The sequence below is a fragment of the Typopeltis vanoorti genome, chromosome 22 (genome assembly GCF_054136105.1).
Source record: "Typopeltis vanoorti isolate ZY-2024b chromosome 22, IOZ_Tvanoo_1.0, whole genome shotgun sequence".
Lineage (NCBI taxonomy): Eukaryota > Metazoa > Arthropoda > Arachnida > Uropygi > Thelyphonidae > Typopeltis > Typopeltis vanoorti.
The window spans coordinates 33,193,287-33,213,104 of record NC_143570.1 but is presented as its reverse complement, the minus strand read 5'-3'; the positions used below and the strand labels follow the sequence as shown (position 1 = coordinate 33,213,104).

Here is a 19,818-nt window from a genome sequence, read left to right as displayed (position 1 = left end):
TTTCAGGTGATTTCATCATGTGGTGTGAAACCACTGTCATGTTTATTGAAAGCTTGAGAAAGATCCATGTTTGGTCTCTAAAACAGGATTTCTAAAATAAGTAAAAAAAAAAAAAAAATTAAAGAAACTTCCACCTATAGTTCTAATGTACTATTAGTTCACTGCATTTTGTTTTGTTGGTGGGAGTTACATAAGGTAAAGTATCTAAACAAGGATATGAAGCACAGATCACCTTTTAGGCAGCATTTTCTGCTGTTCAGTATCTGAGCACAGTGCAGCCCATATTAATTGGGAATTATTTTTTTGTTTATGAAGAGAAGAATGGAAAATTGAACAAAACTACTGAGTTTTGAGATTCCTAAGCTAGTAGTACAGATTTCAAAATACAAGCAAGTAATATTAATAAAAATACAGGTTTTTGGCAAACTCTGTACTAGTCACGATGCAACTTCATGTTCATTGAAATATGTGCAGGCACATGTGAAACATACAATAGTTGAAATAATGCAAGTGTAAGCCACTAGTCATTTCCATATGAGTGTGATAAACTTTCACACATAGGAAAACAATTAACCAGATTAATTCATTCTTGAGTATCTATATATTGACCATATAATTAATTAGAAAAAAACCACTTTATTAGTTATCAAGTTTTTTCCTAGTGTTATGTATCTGTTTTTTTGTACATGCTGTTTGGAAGAGTTTACAAAGTATAATTTACATTTACTGCATACACGCTGTCATGGAATCATGGATAGAAAATGGTCTGTGATAGCAACATATGTACTTACCTTAAAAAGAATTTTGTTTATGAATTTTGTGTAATTAGATAAAAGAAGAAATTTTTACATTTAAATATGCGAGCAAGAACAGTTGTGGCCAAGACATCGTTGTGCAGGAGGTTTGACATGGGGGATTTTGTGAAATGTGTGCGTGCTATATATATATATATTTGTTGCCAATGGAAAATGGATTGTGGTATGCGGGTGTTGTCGGAAGCAAGAGAATGAACTAACTTAAGTTAGTACTGAAAGCCATGAAACCTAACGTATTGCAGTGAATTCCGTTTTAGGTTTAAGCAATGGTGATAGAAATGGGAAAAGAGAATATAATTGAGGTTGATTGAAAGTAATGATCAGATAGTGTATATGTAAAAGTTGTGGTAGCAGAAGTTATGGACAACGTAGAAGACCTGAATAAAGAAAGAGCTGTTTGCATATTCATAGGACTTGGCACGAGATTGAAAGGCTGCAGAAACAGCAACTGATCAATCTAACTGAGAATGAAAAAAAAAAAAAAAAAAAAAAAAAGAAAGAAAGAGACATGAAGCTAAAAAGAAAATTGTAAGAATAAATTAGAAAAAAGAGCGTAACCAGATAATTTTTTGATGATTTCATGATAAGGGAGAAATTGGGAAGTATTTCACACAAGCACTAAAAAATCTTATTTCCCTGGTGTGAATCAATATTAGTAATGCTATCAGAATGCAGAAAGGGAAGGTGAATGAATTGATTGTTTTGGCTGGATCCAAGACATGAGAGGTGAGAAGTGTTGCATGAGGGAAGATGCGAAAGTCATTAGAAGAAGCAAAAAAAGAAGAGCGAGAAGGTGAAGTTTAAGTTTACTGCCACGCTATGATAGAGGCAAAGTGAAGATGGCGTTGATAGCTAATGAATCAATATGCATCACAATGATGTATAGTTTGTGGAGCTACGGCCTCACTTAAATGGTTGTAAAGATTTTTACACTATTGATGAATGGATTTGGAATTAGTTTTCTAGAGAAAGAGCCTTGTTCACGGAGTCAGGAAAACTAAAGAAACTGGAGTGGATGCAGACGAATATGAAGGCATCCATAAGGCAAATGACTGTGAGAATAACAGGTGCAGAATCTAGTCTAAGCAAGAATATTGAATAGGGTAATCAATTAAGGAAGTAAAAGTGGTTGGTGGCCTAAAGGGATACTGCAGTTTCAATATACTAATGCCAGAAGTATCAGGAACAAGGAGTTTTTGGTGTTGGTTAATGCAACCTTGCCAAACGTTATAGGCATTAGTGAGACTTGGCTAACAGCAGATAATGTAGTTACAAGAATTGAATATAATGGATTTAGTATTTTCCAGGAGGATAGTAAACAGGACAGGGAGTGGGGTGATGATGATAGCAGATGAATTGTAGCCAACAAGAGTAAGAGTTAGTTGGGCAGATGGCTGTTCTTTTGAGGTAATCTGCAGTTGGGATTTAGCCAACTAATAATTGTGTTCTTATTGGGTTAAACCAAAATAAAATGCTACATCATGATAAAATTTCATGCTATTTGGAGCATTGCCAATGAAACTAGCAGAAGAATTAGATAAGTGCTACCAGATTGACATAACAGGTATTATGAAAACAAAGATGAGAATACGTGAGATTTTTCTATGTAGCAAATACAAGATGCTGTATTCAGACAGTGATCATCGTAAAGGAGTAACTATCGTGTGCAACATTAAATATAAAGATAATCTTGAATGCCAGGCAATATGAAATAGTGATGTGTGGCAGATATCTGAATGGGGAAGTGACTTATTTGTGCCTATGGTCACAGAAGGTTCCATGAAGGAAGAAGTGAAGGAATTAGAAGAATGTTTGGTAGCATTAGAGAAGACAGCTAACACACACACACACAGAAAATGTTTGTCCTTGTTAGAGATCAAAACAGCAGAGTAGGAAAAGATTATCAGGCATAAGATTGTTTTGGGAAAATTTGGAAAAAAAGAGCAAAGCTAATAATGGTTAATACCTGCTGGAATTGTGTTATTGTTGATCATATCTTCTTGCTGGTTCAGGAGACAAGTTGACAGGATTTGGAATAGAAATGATTGCTATTTAGTTTTGAGCATGATAAAATTAAATATCATTGAAAAGTGTATGAGTTTTAAAAGGAATTAGTTTAGTAGCTTTCAGAGGGGAACTGTAGACTCATATACTAATATTATTCGTGAATCAGTATTTCGGGATCCGCCACTGAAACTTCAAGGTTTAGCTCGTTTTCAGTTTCATTTTTTTCTTGAATGGTAATTCAAGAAAAAATGAAAAATGAAATAAGATGGTGGTCTGAAAAAGTTCTCGACCATAGACGGCAACACTATCGGCAAAAATTTTTTTTCTCAGTTGCTACATCTGTCATAAGCATCCATGTGAAATTGCAAGTCATTCTATCAAGTAGTTTGTTTTATACAGCTGTCTGAAGCAAAAGTGTTGTCTGTATCCCTTGAAATGGATAAAATTGAGTATCGCGCTGTTATAAAATTCTCTGTAAAAGAAGGTTTAATGCCAAAAGAAATTCATTCAAAGTTCGTTAAAGTTTATGGGCACTCTTCTCCTTCATTTTCGACAATTAAGAAATTTCCCACCATACCAGCTTTGCTGATTCTATTGTCTATTTCTATATTTAATTTGCCATCTTCACTAAAAATTGTGCCTAAGTAGCTGAAATGTTTTACTTGTTCCACAGGTTCTCCATTCACAACACAGTTGACATTTTCAATGATTCTGCCTATTTTCATTGTCTTTGTCTTTTTAATGCTGACCTTCATAACATATCTATTACAACAGTTATTCAATTTAGTCAGGGAATCTTGCAGACTTGTAGCAGATTTATTTAGAAGTATATCATCTGCATAAAGCAAAGAGCTGACATTAACATCTCCAATTCTGGTATCATGTTTAATACCACTTTCCTTCATAATGTGATCCATATAGATAATGAATAAGTGTGGGTTATAATGTACATCCTTGTCTCACACCAGATTTAACATTAAACCATCTTCCTGTATTTCTTTCAATTCTAACTGCTGACTTACAACTCAAATAAAGACTAAATATTGCTTGATATGATGCCCCATTGACACCATATAACTGTAGCGTATTGAATAGCTTCTCTTTGCACCTTGTCAAATGCCTTTTCCAGATCAACAAAAGTTAAACACAGATCTTTGTTACACTCCCATGCTTTCTCGACTATTTGTCGTAAAGTGAAGATCTGATCCTGACAGCCCCTCTATTTGAGCTGAATCCAGTTTGTTCTTCACCAAGCTTTTCTTCCACAATTCTTCTCAACTGTTTCTCAAGTATACTTGCATAGATCTTGCCAGGAACACTCAGTAGGGAAATACCTCTGTAATTCTCACATTCAGTTTTATTTCCCTTTTTATATATGGGTGCTATGAGAACTCTACTCACTCCAATCATTGGGAATTCGTCCCTCTGTCCAGGCTTTCTGAACTATGCTGTGCAGCCACTGTAAGACTCTTATACCACCATACTTCAACATTTCTGGTCGAATATCATCTACTCCTGCTGTCTTCAGAGATGGTTTTGATAAATACAAAAAAAATTTTTTGATAAATTTCAGAGATGGTTTTGATAAATACATAAAAATATTCTCATTTCAGGATTTTGTTTTCTTTGCTCCTCGATTACGGATTAACAAAAGAATTCTTGCTCTTTGTATGGGAAATCATGAATTATACATGCGGCGGCGAAAGCCAGATTCAATTGAAGTTCAGCAGATGAAAGCTCAAGCTAAAGAAGAAAAATTGGCAAAACAGCAAGAACGGTTAGTTTAAATTGTTTCTTTTTTGTTTTGCTCTTTGTTATTTTTTGTTTCAAAAAGAATATATTAAGTGGAATTCATTCAATATACCAACTTATTTTAAAGCTGTAGATTGTAAATAAAGTTTAATAACATCTGTTTTGTTGGAAAATTAGGATGCTTGATTATTAGATTAATGATTATATTTCTTACACAATCACTCCAAAGGACCATATCAGTTAGTATGGTTTTCATTACATCATGACGTGAAAGCATTTTCTATATGAATGGTTACTATAGTGTACACTGCACCAAAGATAGTGGCTTTCATCATACTTATCAAAAATCAATTGAGTGGTTGAACAAATTGATCTAAGGAACATTCTGGTTAAATATTTTCAACTTTTGATTTATTTTTAGTATGATATAATGTTTTGCTTTAAGCTGGTTTCTTAGATGTTCATTGTTGCCTGAAACTATCCTACCTACATGATATAGTTACTATATTATGTAGGTCGGAGAAGATCTCTCTATCCTATAATAAATATGGAGAAATGATTGGTACTTTGGATTCATTGTCCAGTCATCATCAGTGGTATCACTAAGGAAGCACATGAACTCGAGATTAAAAAGAGAAGTTTGTTCTTATTGAACATCTAATTAGAAATTACAAAATATTTTTTTGAAACATAATTGTCTTTTATTAGAACTGCTTCAATGTCTAATGGCTGTAATTTCATTATTATTGCAAAAATAAAATTTTTATTAATTTTTATGCTCTCTGGAGGATAAATATCCTCTTTCCTATTTGCGTGTCAACAGAAGACCTTGTTCATGTGGTCTTTTGTATTATGGGTAGCCATGTAGGTCTGCTCAAATATAATTGAAATTATATCTCAAATTATACATTGAAAACAGCTCCAAGAACAAGACATGCTTCTAATAAATTAGCTCTCTAATCATCCCACTTCTTCCAGTGTTAAACCTTAGCCTTGTTATGAGAAAGACAGCATGAAGAAAGCTGTGAAAATCATATCAATCAACCAAATTTAAATAGAAATCATTGTCTGAAACTGTCCTGATTTTGGAAAGTTATCCAACTTGATATTCCTCATGACATTAATTTTTTTTTTTTTTTTTTAAATAATTTTTTTTAATTCTGATGGTTAGATAGCTGTCCTCTTGCATTTAACATTGAACACGTGCTATAGTATAATTTTCAGTTTTTTCCCGTTGACCTTGATGCACCAAAAAAATGCTCTCATTAAATTTCCAACATACATGAATCTGGCATTTAATCATATATAGTTATCTGCTACTTATCTATATTTCAACATATAAATAAATTAGGTTTACTTATATGCAATTCTCATTTCTCTGTATTTTCTTAAGCAAAAAATTGGTGTTTATTTTTAGTTTTGTCACTCTCCAGAGGTCAGTCTAGTCAACAGTTGACAAAGTAGTAATGCTGTAGCATGCTATACACTGCTTGGAAAGAAGTCAACAGACACCATAGCGTGAGGAACAAACAGCCATGGCACCCACCTTAATAAGATGTAGGAACTCTTTTTGCTATGATGATTGCAACAATTCTACAGGGTATACTTTTCACAAGCATATGATAGTAATCAATAGTAATTTTGGACCATTCTTCCTGTAGGCATGTCATGAGGTCCTGGACTGTTGTGAGAGCAGACGTCCCTTGACCTTACTTGACACTCCAGTTCATCTTGCAGATGTTCAGTAGGGTTCAGATCAGGGCTCTGTAGACAAGTGTGCTGGTGTTCATGTCCAAAACCATGCAGTTGCAGCAGCAGCAGCAGCCTTATAATATGGTCAGTTCTAGAAACACCACAAAGTAGGAAGCATTGCATTGTCCAGAATGTTCAGATACCTCTCAGAGTTCAGTGTTCATGGCATCACAAACAGGTCCAAGAAAAACAGGACCATACAATCATGCTGCCATCCCCTAATTTCATAGTTAGGGTTACTTGCGCTGGTAAGGACGTTCGCCAGGCATCTGCCACACCCACACCTGTCCATCTGCTCTTTAGAGTGTAGCATGATTCATCACTCCATACCACAGATTTCTAAGCTTCCATGTCCCATGTACATGTTTTTTTTGCACTGCTGAAGACGATGCTACATGTTGGTTCAAGTAATGTGGGGCTTTCATATTGTGGTCCCACCATGGAAACCCATGTTGTGAGCCTTGATTCTGAATGTTTTTGTGCTGATTTCTGTTAAAGTCGATGTCCAGAACTCTGTATTCAATGTGTCGGCTGACAAATGGCGATTTTTACATATTCTCCTTCATAATGCCCTCTGATCACATTTGGCGAGTGTGGTATGTTGCCCCCTGCGAGTAGTAATTGCAATTAACTCCCTGTGCTTTCATCTCAGTATAATATCACTGATTTATTGGTTTGGAATGGTTCACTTTGTCAAAGTTTGCTAAACAGATAGCTTGCAACATAGCATCTTGTCACAATGCCTCTCAGGGAACTCGTCAGTTCCCTTCTTGTAGCTATTTCACTAAGATATACAAACATCCTCCAATTTATACCAGCTACATACATGTGACTCATATGGGGATGTTCATTAACTTCTTTCTAAGCAGTGTAGCTTGCATCTGTGTGTGTACTCCTGATGATCTTAACTTAAAGGCAGAAACATTAAATTATTTTTAATTATTACTTTAAATAGCAGTTTCCAGAAGTTTTGTCATATTGAATGATTATTGCCAGTTAACAGTAAGGAAAAGGATTTCAGCTTAGGCAAAATGGTATGATACGGAGTCAGTTGAATAAAATCATACCAAATAAAAGAAATTGGCTAAAACTCAACTAATAATATATAAGGTGTTCAAACCAATTTTAGCTTATGGATATAAAAGTTAGGGTCAGAAAATAAGTGATTGACTAGAGACCACAGGTATGAGTGCTGAAGAAAATTTATGAACAGATGGCATCAGTGGTAGAATAATATTAAAAATGAATATATTACAAAGAAACTATCATCATTTGGAATTTAAAACAAAATTTAAAAAAATGTTGGCAACAAATAATCTGTGATGCCAATGATAGGAAAAATGATCCAGAGGAAGAGTTATATTTAAAGTGAATTGACTAGTGTTAGTGCATTAGAAGAGCAATGCGTAAGATTTGACAATACTGGAGATCTGACAAATATCAATTTAGGAGAAAATTGTTGATAGGAAACTAGGAAGTTAATGTGTAGTGCTCTCATTGTATCTTAATATCTCATGTGGTATATATTATAGGAAATGAACTTCAAAAATGGTAATTTTGAAACTACTACGAAAAAAGTTATTTTGCTCAGAGAAAGTCAGTCACACTAGTAATACACTTGCTTCTCCTGGAAAGTAATGCAGTCTCATTTCTTCCCTCGTTATGTCTTTGGCCTAGCAACCTGTCATGCCCAAATAACTTGGCTTCATAATAACCTAATTAATGTATATGTCTGTTATTCTCATTGCATGTATTCTCTGGCTATTCTGTAAGACAAATTTGTCTTACTCCCCCTCTCCTCCCCCAATCAAATCATTGTTCATAATTCTCTGCCAAGTTTAGAGTGAAAATTTAAAATCCTTAAACTTGCTGATTTCATCATCATCATTAAATTCCTACTGTACCCTCAAGGGGTGTATAGGATATGATAGTACTACATGAAAAATTTACATCATTACTAACTTCCTATCTACAATTTTTCTCCAAATCAGTCTGTTACTTGTCAAGACTCCAACATTACCAGATCTTATATTTCTATCATCTAAGGCACTTTGTACTGTATCAATCCACCTATATCTTGGTCTTCCTCTGGGTCGTTTTCCTGCCAGCTTAGCAGAGAACACTTGTTTTGCTAATCTTTCCTCGCTCATTCTGTTTAAGTGACCATTCCACCTGAGATTAGCTCTGCTAACGCATTCCTGGATGCTGACGATGTCAAGTTCTTTTCTAATATTCTCGTTTTTAATATGATATTGCCATTGATGCCATCTATTCATGCCTCTAATCTTTCTCAGGACTGTCATATCTGCAGTCTTTGGTCAGGTGTTTTACTTCTGACCCAGCTCTCAGATCCATAAGTTAAAACTGGTTTGAACACTGTCCTGTATACAGCTAATTTAGTGTTCTGACTAATTTCTCTCTTATTCCATATGAATTTATTCAATTGACTTCCTACCATACCAGCTTTGTTGATTCTGTTGTCTATTTCCATATTTAATTTACTATCTTCACTAAAAATCGTGCGTAAGTAGCTGAAATGTTTTACTTGTTCCACAGGTTCTCCATTCACTACACAGTTGACATTTTCAATGATTCTGCCTATTTTCATTGTCTTTGTCTTTTTAATGCTGACCTTCATACCATATCTATTACAACAGTTATTCAATTTAGCCAGGGAATCTTGCAGATTTGTAGTGGATTTATTTAGAAGTATAACATCATCTGCATAAAGCAAAGAGCTGACATTAACATCTCCAATTTGATATCCTGTTTAATTCCGCTTTCCTTCATAATGTGATTCATATAGATAATGAATAACAGAGGGGATAATGTATATCCTTGTCTCCTACCAGATTTAACATTAATCCATCTTCCTGTACTTCAATTCTAACTACTGACTTACAACTCAAATAAAGACTAAGTATTGCTTGATAAAATGCCCCATCGACACCATATAACTGTAGCGTATTGAATAGCTTCTCTCTCTCTCGGCACCTTGTCATATGCCTTTTCCAAATCGACAAAACTGAAACACAGATCTTTGTTATACTCCCATGCTTTCTCGACTATTTGTCGCAAAGTGAAGATCTTAATCTGGACGGCCTCTATTTGACCTGAATCCAGCTTGTTCTTCACCAAGCTTTTCTTCCACAATTCTTCTCAACCGTTTCTCAAGTATACTTGCATATATCTTACCAGGAACACTCAATAGGGATATACCTCTGTAATTCTCAGTAAGTTTTATTTCCCTTTTTATATATGGGTACTATGAGAGAGCTCTACTCCAATCATCTGGAATCCATCCCTCTGTCCAGGCATTCTGAACTATGCAGTACAGCCACTGTAAGACTTTTATACCGCCATATTTTGGTGGTCAAATATCATCTACTCGTGCTGCCTTTCCACATTTCAAGCCTGATGGCTTTTTCTACTTCAAGTATGGATATATATATATATTCCTGACTGCAGGCCTGGTCAGTGTTTTTTTTTTTTATCCCTGTGCTGTCATCACTGCTTGTTTCATTTAGCAAATTTTCAAAGTAATTACTCCATACTTCAAGGATATCTTTTTTTCCCGTTTTCATTTCACCTTTATCATCTCTAACTCCTCTTACAGCACTCTTTCCTCCATTCCTAAGCTTCTTCAACAACCTCCAGAATATTTTGCCACCTTCTTGATATTTATTTTCTATGTTCTTTCCAAAGTCCTCCCATGACTATTGTTTAGCTAGTTTTACATAGTGTTTAGCTTTCTTACATTTGTCTCTGTATTCTGTAAGAACACAAGCAGACTTATTTGCCAGTAACTTTTGATATGCTTTCTTCTTTTCCTTCACTGCCTCTTTAACTTCCTGTGTCCACCAGGGAGTTCTGATTTTTTTATCCTTGCAGACAACCTCACCACATGCCTCTCTAGCTGAATCAATCAGGGTTTTCTTCAAGGATTGCCACTGAATCTCCAAGGTTTAATTCCTGTTCTAAAACTCTTTCATTTTATCGTCAATAATCTTCATGTATTTTAGTCTACAGTTCACATCTGAGAGCTGCTCAACTTTTATTCACTTTAAAACTTTCTGACATTTCATTCTTTTCAATATGAAATTCAATTTTAACATGCTCAAGACTAAATAATGATCACTTCCAATTTCAAATCCTCTGTACACTCTGGTGTCCTGCACCAGGGAGAAAACATCAACAATAACATAGTCAATGAGACTTTCTTATTCCTTGCCTCTTCTCTCCATGTGAATTTGTGCACATTTTTCTGTTGGAACATGGTGTTAGTAATAACCAGTCCATGTCCTGAGCAAAAATCCAACAGGTATTTGCCATTATTGTTAGCTTTGCTCTTTTTTCCAAATTTTCCCAAAACATTTTTGTATGTCTGACAATCACTTCCTCCTCTGCTGTTTAGATCCCTAACAAGGACCAACTTTTCCTTTTTCATTGTGTCAGTAGCTTTCTCTAGAGCCTCAAAAAATTCCTCCACTTCTACCTTAGTAGAACCTTCTGTGGGACCATAGGCACAAATAAGTCTCATTGTCCAGTTCCCCATTCTCATATTTGCCCAAATCACTCTACTTGAGACTGCCTGCCATTCAAGAAGATGAGCTCGTATTTTGTGTTGAATACTATGGCTACTCCTTCTTTTCCTTGATTGTCATTGCCTGAATATAGCATTTTGTATTTGTTGCTCAGAAAGATCTCGCCAATTTTTATCTTTTTTTGTTTCAGTCACCCCTATTATGTCGATCTGGTACTAATCTAATTCCTCAGCTAGCTCCATTTCTTTGCCATTCAGGTTTCTTACGTTGATAGTACCGATCTTTAACTCTAGTGATGTCGAGTTGGGGTTTGTTTTCAGATTTGTTCCAGTAGCTGACTTTTCGCTGTTCGCCCTGGTTCCCTGGCGAAAACAACGGGGGCCTTGTTTAACCGGGCGACGCCCCAGCCGGCATGAAATTTTGTCATGTTGTAACATCATTTTTATTTTGGTTTAACCAATAGGAATACAATTTGGTCGGCTAAATCCCAAATTGTCAGCCCATCCTCGTCCGTTCAGTATCAAAGTAGATACCCAACAGGGTGCACCACGAGAAGGTGAGGATTGGACATTAGGTCAGAAGACCTGGTCGGTTCTCCGCATTCCTTTAAAGGCTATGTGGAGGTCTCCTCTCAGTTATACAGCTTTGACCCTTAAGCACCCCACTTGCTGATTTAGAGGGTAGAAAAGAAGAAAAAGGGAAATCCTCTCCAAAAATGCTTTTTCTTTTCTCAAATAGTACTCATTTCACTGATTAACAGTTTCTAACCATAAGGCAGTGTCATTAATGCTAATATCTTTTGGGTTGGAAAGACTTGGCTTATAAAGCTGGCTTTATAAGCCAGGTCTTTCCAGTTAAAGATGAGTTTTGCTGGGTGCATATGGAAATAGGTTTTTTTTTGTCTAAAACCAGCCAAAGAATACATGTTGTTTACAGACAAAATTGCAACTAAATGATATATATACATGAGTTTAATAAGGTGGTGCTGTACCAATCTATACAGTTGACTACTAGTGGCCCTGTTAGAGGGTCACTAGTAGTCATTGGTGAAGGCTCTGGAAAAGATAAGTGCGATTAGTGATATTGCTTGCATTTTGGTATAATACTGTTCTTTGATAGTTTAATGTACCTGCATGATTGTTGGCTTTTTTGGATTTGTTACTTCACTACTTCTATTGAATTTTTGTTTGCCTTGAACAGAACACTTGAGGTCTACATGCCATGCCACACAAAGATCAAATGCTGTTAAGGGCGTAGAATTTTTCAAAAATGATTTGTTGTCATGTGTGGTGAAATGTGAAAGATGTGTTTGTGGAGAGACTGAACAGGAGACAATGTAGAGTATGGATTTGTAGAAATTGCAATATATGAGTCATCAGTGAATGTGCAACAGACTGAACAAATGAAAGTTAGTGTAGATGCAAGAAACTTAAATGGAATGAAAGCAAGTGAGACTGAGGGAGTGAAGGAACACAAGAATGAAGAAACAGCAGTAAGTGATATGGAAGCAAAAGGAAGTAGCACGAGTCAATGGGGAGGGGATGTGCAGCAGAATAACAGATAGTGAGACTGTGGTAAGTGACAGAGTGAAATTGCTGGAATGCAAAATTTGAAGAGTGTTTAAAATGAAATGAGGAATGCATAGAGTGATATTAGGCATTTAGTGGAAACAAACGAAAGCGTGCAAAACAATAGAATGAAAGAAAAGATGTGACAAATGACTCAAGAATAGCAGTGTATGGAGATTCTCTTGTTAGAGGATTGGTTAATGAGACAGTCCATAAAGTCTTTCCATGAGGGAGAATGAGCAAGATGATTCATACTTTGGATATGAGGAAGAATTACCAAGTGAGTTGGTGGTGGTTCTGAGAACAAACGATTAGGTAAACATGAAGAGAATGTAAGGGTTGATATCATGAGGTTATTGAGGAGAATGAAATATAACAGTATCGTGGGAAAGGTTGTCAGTGTGTTTCCAAAGTATGATGATGAGTAAAGATGAGTGTAAGGAGAAGCAAGTGCAGTTTGTGGAATGTGGCATTTATTTGAATAAAGAATAGAATTATACAGAAGTGACAGATTGGATTTGAATGGCTTTGGAGCGAGTGAACTGAATGTTAGATGGAAGTGCAGTGCATGATGCAAGCAAGAGATCAGTTGAGTTGGAATGGAAGAGACAAGTGCTTGAGCAGTGATAAAGGTTATTGGGCAAGTATTGTGGGGAAATCGCAACCAACAAGTAAATTAAACATGCCAAGAAATTATATTTTTGGTTTCATCCTTTATCCAAGTGTAAGCTAACAGTTTGCATGTGAAATAACTTCACAACTGGCTACTTGTATATAGAGCTACTGACTTCATATCAATTGCCTTTGTATCCCATAATGCAAAGCACACATCCTTATGGACAAGTATAATGCTAAGCTTTATGAGAAGGGTCACTACCCAGACTCAGAAGCAATGCAGAAGTCATATTTCCATATACAGAGGATGATTAGTTAATGAACATAATCCGTTCAAAGACAATGTTTGCTTCCCGAATTGTTCGTTAACCGATCATCGATTTACCATAGATTTTTATGGGAATTTGATTAATTCATTCTGGAGACCCAAAAAAATGAATAAAAAATTATATAATTTCTTATTACGTTTATTTATAATAACAATAATACATACAGTCTTGCATTTTCATCGGTCATGTTTATTTTTCCATTTGTGGGACGTTAAAGAATCTGTCCAATGTCAATTGCTTTTCTCTCTTCTTCAGGATTTTTTTGGAAGTGATTAATGGCATTGTCATCGTAGAGATCTCCCAAGCTTCTGGCCATGCCTTTTTGAATGAGCCAGATAGCTTCAAGAATATCAAATTTTTCTTTCCAAAACGTTTTTAATGTCATAGTTGAGAACTGGCATGCTTCAAAACACCGACGAAACAGCACGCGAGTGTACAATTTCTTCTCAATACCCTCCTGATCGATTGGCTGAATCAACGAAGTGGTATTTGGAGGCAGAAACTGAGCTGTCAGCCAGGGAAAGTCTTCCAGCAAATTATCTTCAAGGTCTTTTGGGTGTCCTGATGCATTGTCCAATAGCAACAGTGCTTTCAATGGCAATTCATTGGTCTGAAGGTAATCCTTGATGCTTGGGGCGCAAACTTTAAACAGCCATTCTTTGAAAAGAACTTGCGTGACCCATGCCCTTTCATTCGATCTCCACATCACTGAAATTTGAGACAGAACTTCTCAGCTTCTTCTTTATCTGCACTAGCAGATTCACTGTGCATTACCACATGTTTAATGCCAGATCTCCTTCTAAACTTTGCAAACCATTCAGTGGTAGCCTTGAATTCTATCTCCTCATGTTACGAATGTGGAGTTTGTTTCTTCAGTTCTTCAAAAATTTCTCTTGAATGATAGTTGTACTAGTTACATCTCTTTTTATTTCCCTTTCTTTTATCCAAACTAAAAACAATCTCTCCATTTTTTCATGGATGGCACATCTTTATTTCTCAGATGTGATTTTCGTTACTCCTTTAACTGCTTGAGTCTTCTTGATTATATCTTTCTTAGCTAAGATTGTGCCTACTGTAGACCTGTTCAAGCCATACTGCCTAGCAACATCAGACATCGTCTGCTCACCCTCTACCTTGGCTATTATCTCTCGCTTGGTTTGTATGGTGAGCACAGTTCTTGACACTCCACTCTTTTTAGGCCCCATAATATTATCAGTTTTTTTTTTAAATAAAAAGTTCAGAAAAGCACTTACAAAAATTCAGAGAACAGAAATCAACTAGTGCACAAAAAGGTTATGTATACAACTGTCAAAATCTCGTTCCAGAAACCGTTCATAGATGGCAGTAAAATACAGTTCTACAAATTTTACGCACAGTGTCGCTTCCTGTTTGTTCTGTGAGATATTCGTTATTCGAACATGTTTTTTTTTATTATTATTACTATATAACACCTCCAGGGAGTCCAAAGACTCGTTGAGGGAGTTGTTTATTGTCCAAATCTTTCGCGAAAGTGTTGGTTGTCCAATTTTTTCGCAGTCCGAACTTTTCATTAACCGATCACCCACTGTACAAGCAGCCAAAAGGTGTCGCACCTTATTACTAAAATACTCTGTATTAGAATAGATGTTGAAAGTTTTTTCACCTGGTTATACTATAAATTAAAGATGCCAAAAAATTATATTCTTGGTTTTATCCTTTATCCAAGTGTAAGCAAACAAAGTTTGCATGTGAAGTAACTTCATGACTTGGCTACTTGTATATAGAGGCTACTGACCTCATATCAGTTGCCTTGGTATTTCTAATTCAGATTATTTTAGTAATAAGGTGTGGCACCTTTTACCTACTATATGGAAATATGACTTCTGTATTCCTTCAACCTTGGTATCGCTTCTGGATCTGGCTCCCACCGATGAACAGGGGTCGAAACCAATCTGGGTAGTGGTCCTTCCCATAATGCTTAGCATTATACTTGTCTGTCAGGATATGTGCTTTACATTATGGGATACCAAGGCAACTGATGTGAAGTCAGTAGCCTCTATATACAAGTAACCCAGTTGTGAAGTTATTTCACATGTAAACTTTTGTTTTGCTTACACTTGGATAAAGGATGAAATAACTGAAAAAAAACTTTCAACAACCAACAAGTGGCTTGGGTGGAACTGGTTATAGACCTAAAAGTGAATTGTTGGTTATTTACAAATGTCAGGAGTATCAGAAATAAGGAAGATGGAATTGTTTCACTGATTGATTCTGTTCCTGATGGGAACAGAAATGGAAAGGTATAGTGTTTTTTGGGAGGATAGAAAGGACAAGAAGAGATGGAAAGTGCTGCTGATGGTAGCAGGAGAATTATGTCCACATAACGTAGACATCAAAGAGGGAAATAGTGGCAGTGTGGTGTAAGGTTGACAGGAAGAGATATTTAATGTTGCTGTAAGTAAGGGAATGTGAATGGAGGTGAAGAACTGTATAAGCTACTTTGGTTAGTGAACAGATGATGGTGATAATTATGGGTTTAGATTGTAATGAAGAGAGAGCATTTGAGAATAAGGAATGAGACACAACTATCTTAGGCAGTATGTGTAAAGGGTGGGGGCACACAAGGATAGAGAATTTTATATCTTATCATTTCATCAGAGAACATAATGCGAGTGTGGTTTGCACTTTCCTCCAGTTGGTGAGAGTGATCATGAAGTGATCGACTGGGTTGGCTAGCAATATGGACAATAAGATTTCTTTCAGGAAAGGATATATGTGGAAGTACAAGTACAAAAAGGAAATGAATGCTGCTTGGGAAAAGAAATGCTTATCAGCATCAATGTGTGAATGTATTCCTATGGTCAAATAGATGAATGAGAGTATTAAGCAGGAAATCTGGACAAAGACACTTTGGTATCACAATATGAATAATGGTAATAATCAATTGCACAAAGAGTATAAAGACCAAGCCAGGAGAGTGACTTCATAAGAACAGCAAAAGTGCAGTATGAGCAGAAATTAACGAATCACTCCAAGAAAAATTCTTGGGAATATTTTCGATAAGCAAGTAGAAAGAATGATGATTATGGTAAGATAATGTTAATAGGTGGAAGTGAGAGATTTGTATCTGATGTAAAGGACAGCTGAGATATTCAGTTAACTGTTCATTATAGTGTTTCATCCTCAGTGTGAAATTAGAAACTCAAGTATGGAGAATGAAATAAGAGAATATTTAATAGTGTGCAAGCAAGCAAGAGATATATGAAGAGTTAATCATGCTGTATTATATTTCAATAAGGCAATAGGATTTGAAGACATATCACCATATGTCTTAAAGGCATGTTCCAGGAATTTATTGTCAGCCTTGGCTCTTACAAGGATCTATAAGTCTTGCAATAGCAAAACTCCCAAAGGAGTGGAAGGAAGGTAAAATTGTTCCACTTTGCAGAGCTGGTGATAAAGCTATGTTTATAAATTATATGCTGATTTGTATATCTGGGATTGTATTTAAGGTATTGGAGAGGTTGGTGAAAGAGAAAAAGAGAGAGAGGTTACAGAAGTTGGTTGATAACAATGGTATTCTTTGTGTTTGTCAGCATGGGTTTTTTTTAAAGGAAGGTCATGTTTTACCGACCTATAACAAGGTAACAAATGTATTGGGTATGGGAGATGCATGTTACACTGGTATACTTAGGCTTTGCAAAGGCTTTTGATAGATTGCCACACCACAAGTTTGTAACTAAATTGAAGCAGGTGGGATTGGATGATAATTAGCGAGTTGGATAGGTAGCTGACTCTGAGATAGGTATTAGCAAGTTGTGTAAGGGTGCAATATCCTGGAAGAGGAAAGTCACTAGTGATGTGCCACAGGAATCTGTTTTAGGACCATTGTTATTAAATTTGTACATTAATAATATTGGGTTGGTTTAATTGCAATACATCGCTGTTTGCAGATGATGCAGAACTGGGGGAGTGATGAATCAAGAAGTTATGGTCCTTACAGGAGGACTTGAATAGATTGTGTGAGTGGGCAATGGTATGGAACTATCAATTCAGTGTTGCATTATGTAAGATTGTGAGCAACAATGGGATACACAGTATACACTAGGTAGGGAAATTTTGGAGAAAGTTGAGGAGATAAGAGACTTTGGAGTGGTAGACAAGGATGTTCACATTGTGCAAATTGTGAAATCAACACATCAGATAATGGCAATGATGCAGATCACCTTAACATGCAGAAATAGAAGTTCTGGTTCCATTGTATATGGCCCTGTATGGATTATTATCGGTTCTCTGGGTTTTATGGTGACAAGGATATATTGGAAAGTGTCCGGAGAAGGCTGACTAAGGAAGGGTATGATTTAGACATCTACATTGATAAAGGGTTGTTACTGGGTTAATGTGGAAGAAATTTTTCATAGAATGAAAGAGGGGGATAGAACAAGGGAGACATCCCTGGAAGCTGTATAAAGAGGGTGCGAGCAAGAGCTTAAGGAGTAGGTTCTGTGCACGGAGAGTGGTTGTTGAGTGGAATGCATTGCCTGACATTATAATGGTGAACGTAGACACACTGAATGAGTTTAAAGCATGGTTTTCTGGGCTTTTTGTGTAACAACATGCAATGAGTCTTTTGACTTCATGGAGGTCTGGTATTAATAATAATAATTCTTCTTGATATAGCTAGTATTGCATCCTATATATATATATATATATATATATACTGCATTCGGAAAGGATTAAAACTGATTTTAATGCTTACAATATTTTGTCTGTCACAGGTGATGGCATTTCTGAAAATGGTCAATCTTGGCTTGCAGACCATGTTTTGGATACAACCCACATGATCTCCTGAAAAGAAACCACCATGCTCCACCATAGTAAATTCAATAAAGAAAGACTATTTTTAGTATCTGTGGCAGCACTCAGAAATGAATCGAATTTTAATAAATATGGTTGTATAAAATTTCGCAAAATTTGGGAAATATTATCAGAGATCCCACCTTGTGTCCTAGACCACCTACAAACGCCCATAGAGGGTGCACCACCTAGATAGGACTTTAGAGTCCTATCTAAGTGAACCACGTGTTTCACTTAGTATTGTATTGTATTTGAGTGTGTTTTACAATAGTTTTTTGTAATCCCTGAAGATGTCTCAGTGAATGAGACGAAATATAGGCAGCATTAAATTCTGTTTTAATCCTTTCTGAGTGCTATATACAATCCATTAAGCCTCCAGTAGTCCTCTGCATATATACCAAACAAGTGAGGAGATAGGAAACATCCTTGCCTAACTCCTTTTCCCACCTGAAGCCAATCAGTCAATTCAACACCTGTTCTTACCATGCTTCTTGCTCCCTGTACAAGTTAGCTAACTTGTACAGGGAGCAAGTTAGCCAACTTGCTAACTTGAGATTAGTATTGTTGAGGGAAACCAATTCTTTTCATTACTTCCCACAGTTTCACATGCTGAACACAGTCAAAAAGCTTTAGAGTAGTCTAAGAAACACATTAACAGAGGGAATCTGAATTCTTGTTTCTATGATCGAAGGCAAAGGATCTGATCTCTGGTGTCCTTACTTTTCCTAAAACCTGCTTGTTCCTCGGGCATCTTCCCTCAACTTTGGCCTCAGTCCTATTTAGCATGATCTTCAATAAAAATTTTTCCTTCATGAGATATTAAATACACTTCTTGGCTGTATCCTGTATTATCACCTTGACTGCTTCCCAAAGTATTTTTGGTGAGTTCTCATTGGTCTTTAAAAAATCCTCCATTTTGCAGGAACATCTTGAATCATGAAACACCTTTAAAGCACAGAGGTCTTGCATATTTTAGAAATTCACAAAGATCCCCAATTGTTTTTTTTTTTTTTTTCACTCAATGCATTTGCATTTTTTAATGCATTCATTAAGTATTAAGCTAAGGGTTATTGGAATTATGACAAGCAACTAATGTGATACTTTCATATGAAACTGGCTAACTCACCTTCATTTGAATAGCTAATAAGCTAAACACTTAATTCCAGAAGGTAACTCCACCAATCTCCTCTTTAAATTTTTTTTTTTCCATTGGACATATTTTTACTTTAATAAATGATGAAATCAAATATTCAAACTGTGCTAAAAAATTAAGATTTTTAAAGATTGGCATCACAAATAAAAATTATAACTTTTTACTCTATATGTTGCAAATTTCCAGTTAGTGTTTTTTGTGAGAGTGTGTGCTAATCTTACAGTGCATTGGGTGGGCAATAAACAAGTGTTTGCCCTCTGCCTTCCTCAGTATGTTATCAACCATCAGAAGCTGATGTGTTACCTGTTTGCCTACAGCTAATAGTCACATGTAGACTTGCATTTAAAAATTCCCATTTTTTATCCCTATTAATTATGGTAAAGAAGCATGTTATTTCTCCAGTGCCCACAGAAGCTTATCAGCTATTTAGAAATTGTATGATGAAAA

At 35.9% G+C, this 19,818-nt stretch overlaps 1 protein-coding gene across 1 annotated transcript in view; it reads left to right on the top strand.

The window, feature by feature from the left end:
• Positions 1 to 19,818, top strand: part of LOC150094290 (moesin/ezrin/radixin homolog 1-like) — a 216,448-nt gene that overhangs the window by 139,048 nt on the left and 57,582 nt on the right. The window contains exon 10 of the mRNA XM_090412297.1: positions 4,436 to 4,599. Coding sequence (XP_090268423.1) covers positions 4,436 to 4,599 — 164 coding nt within the window. The remainder of the gene's footprint in view (positions 1 to 4,435; positions 4,600 to 19,818) is intronic.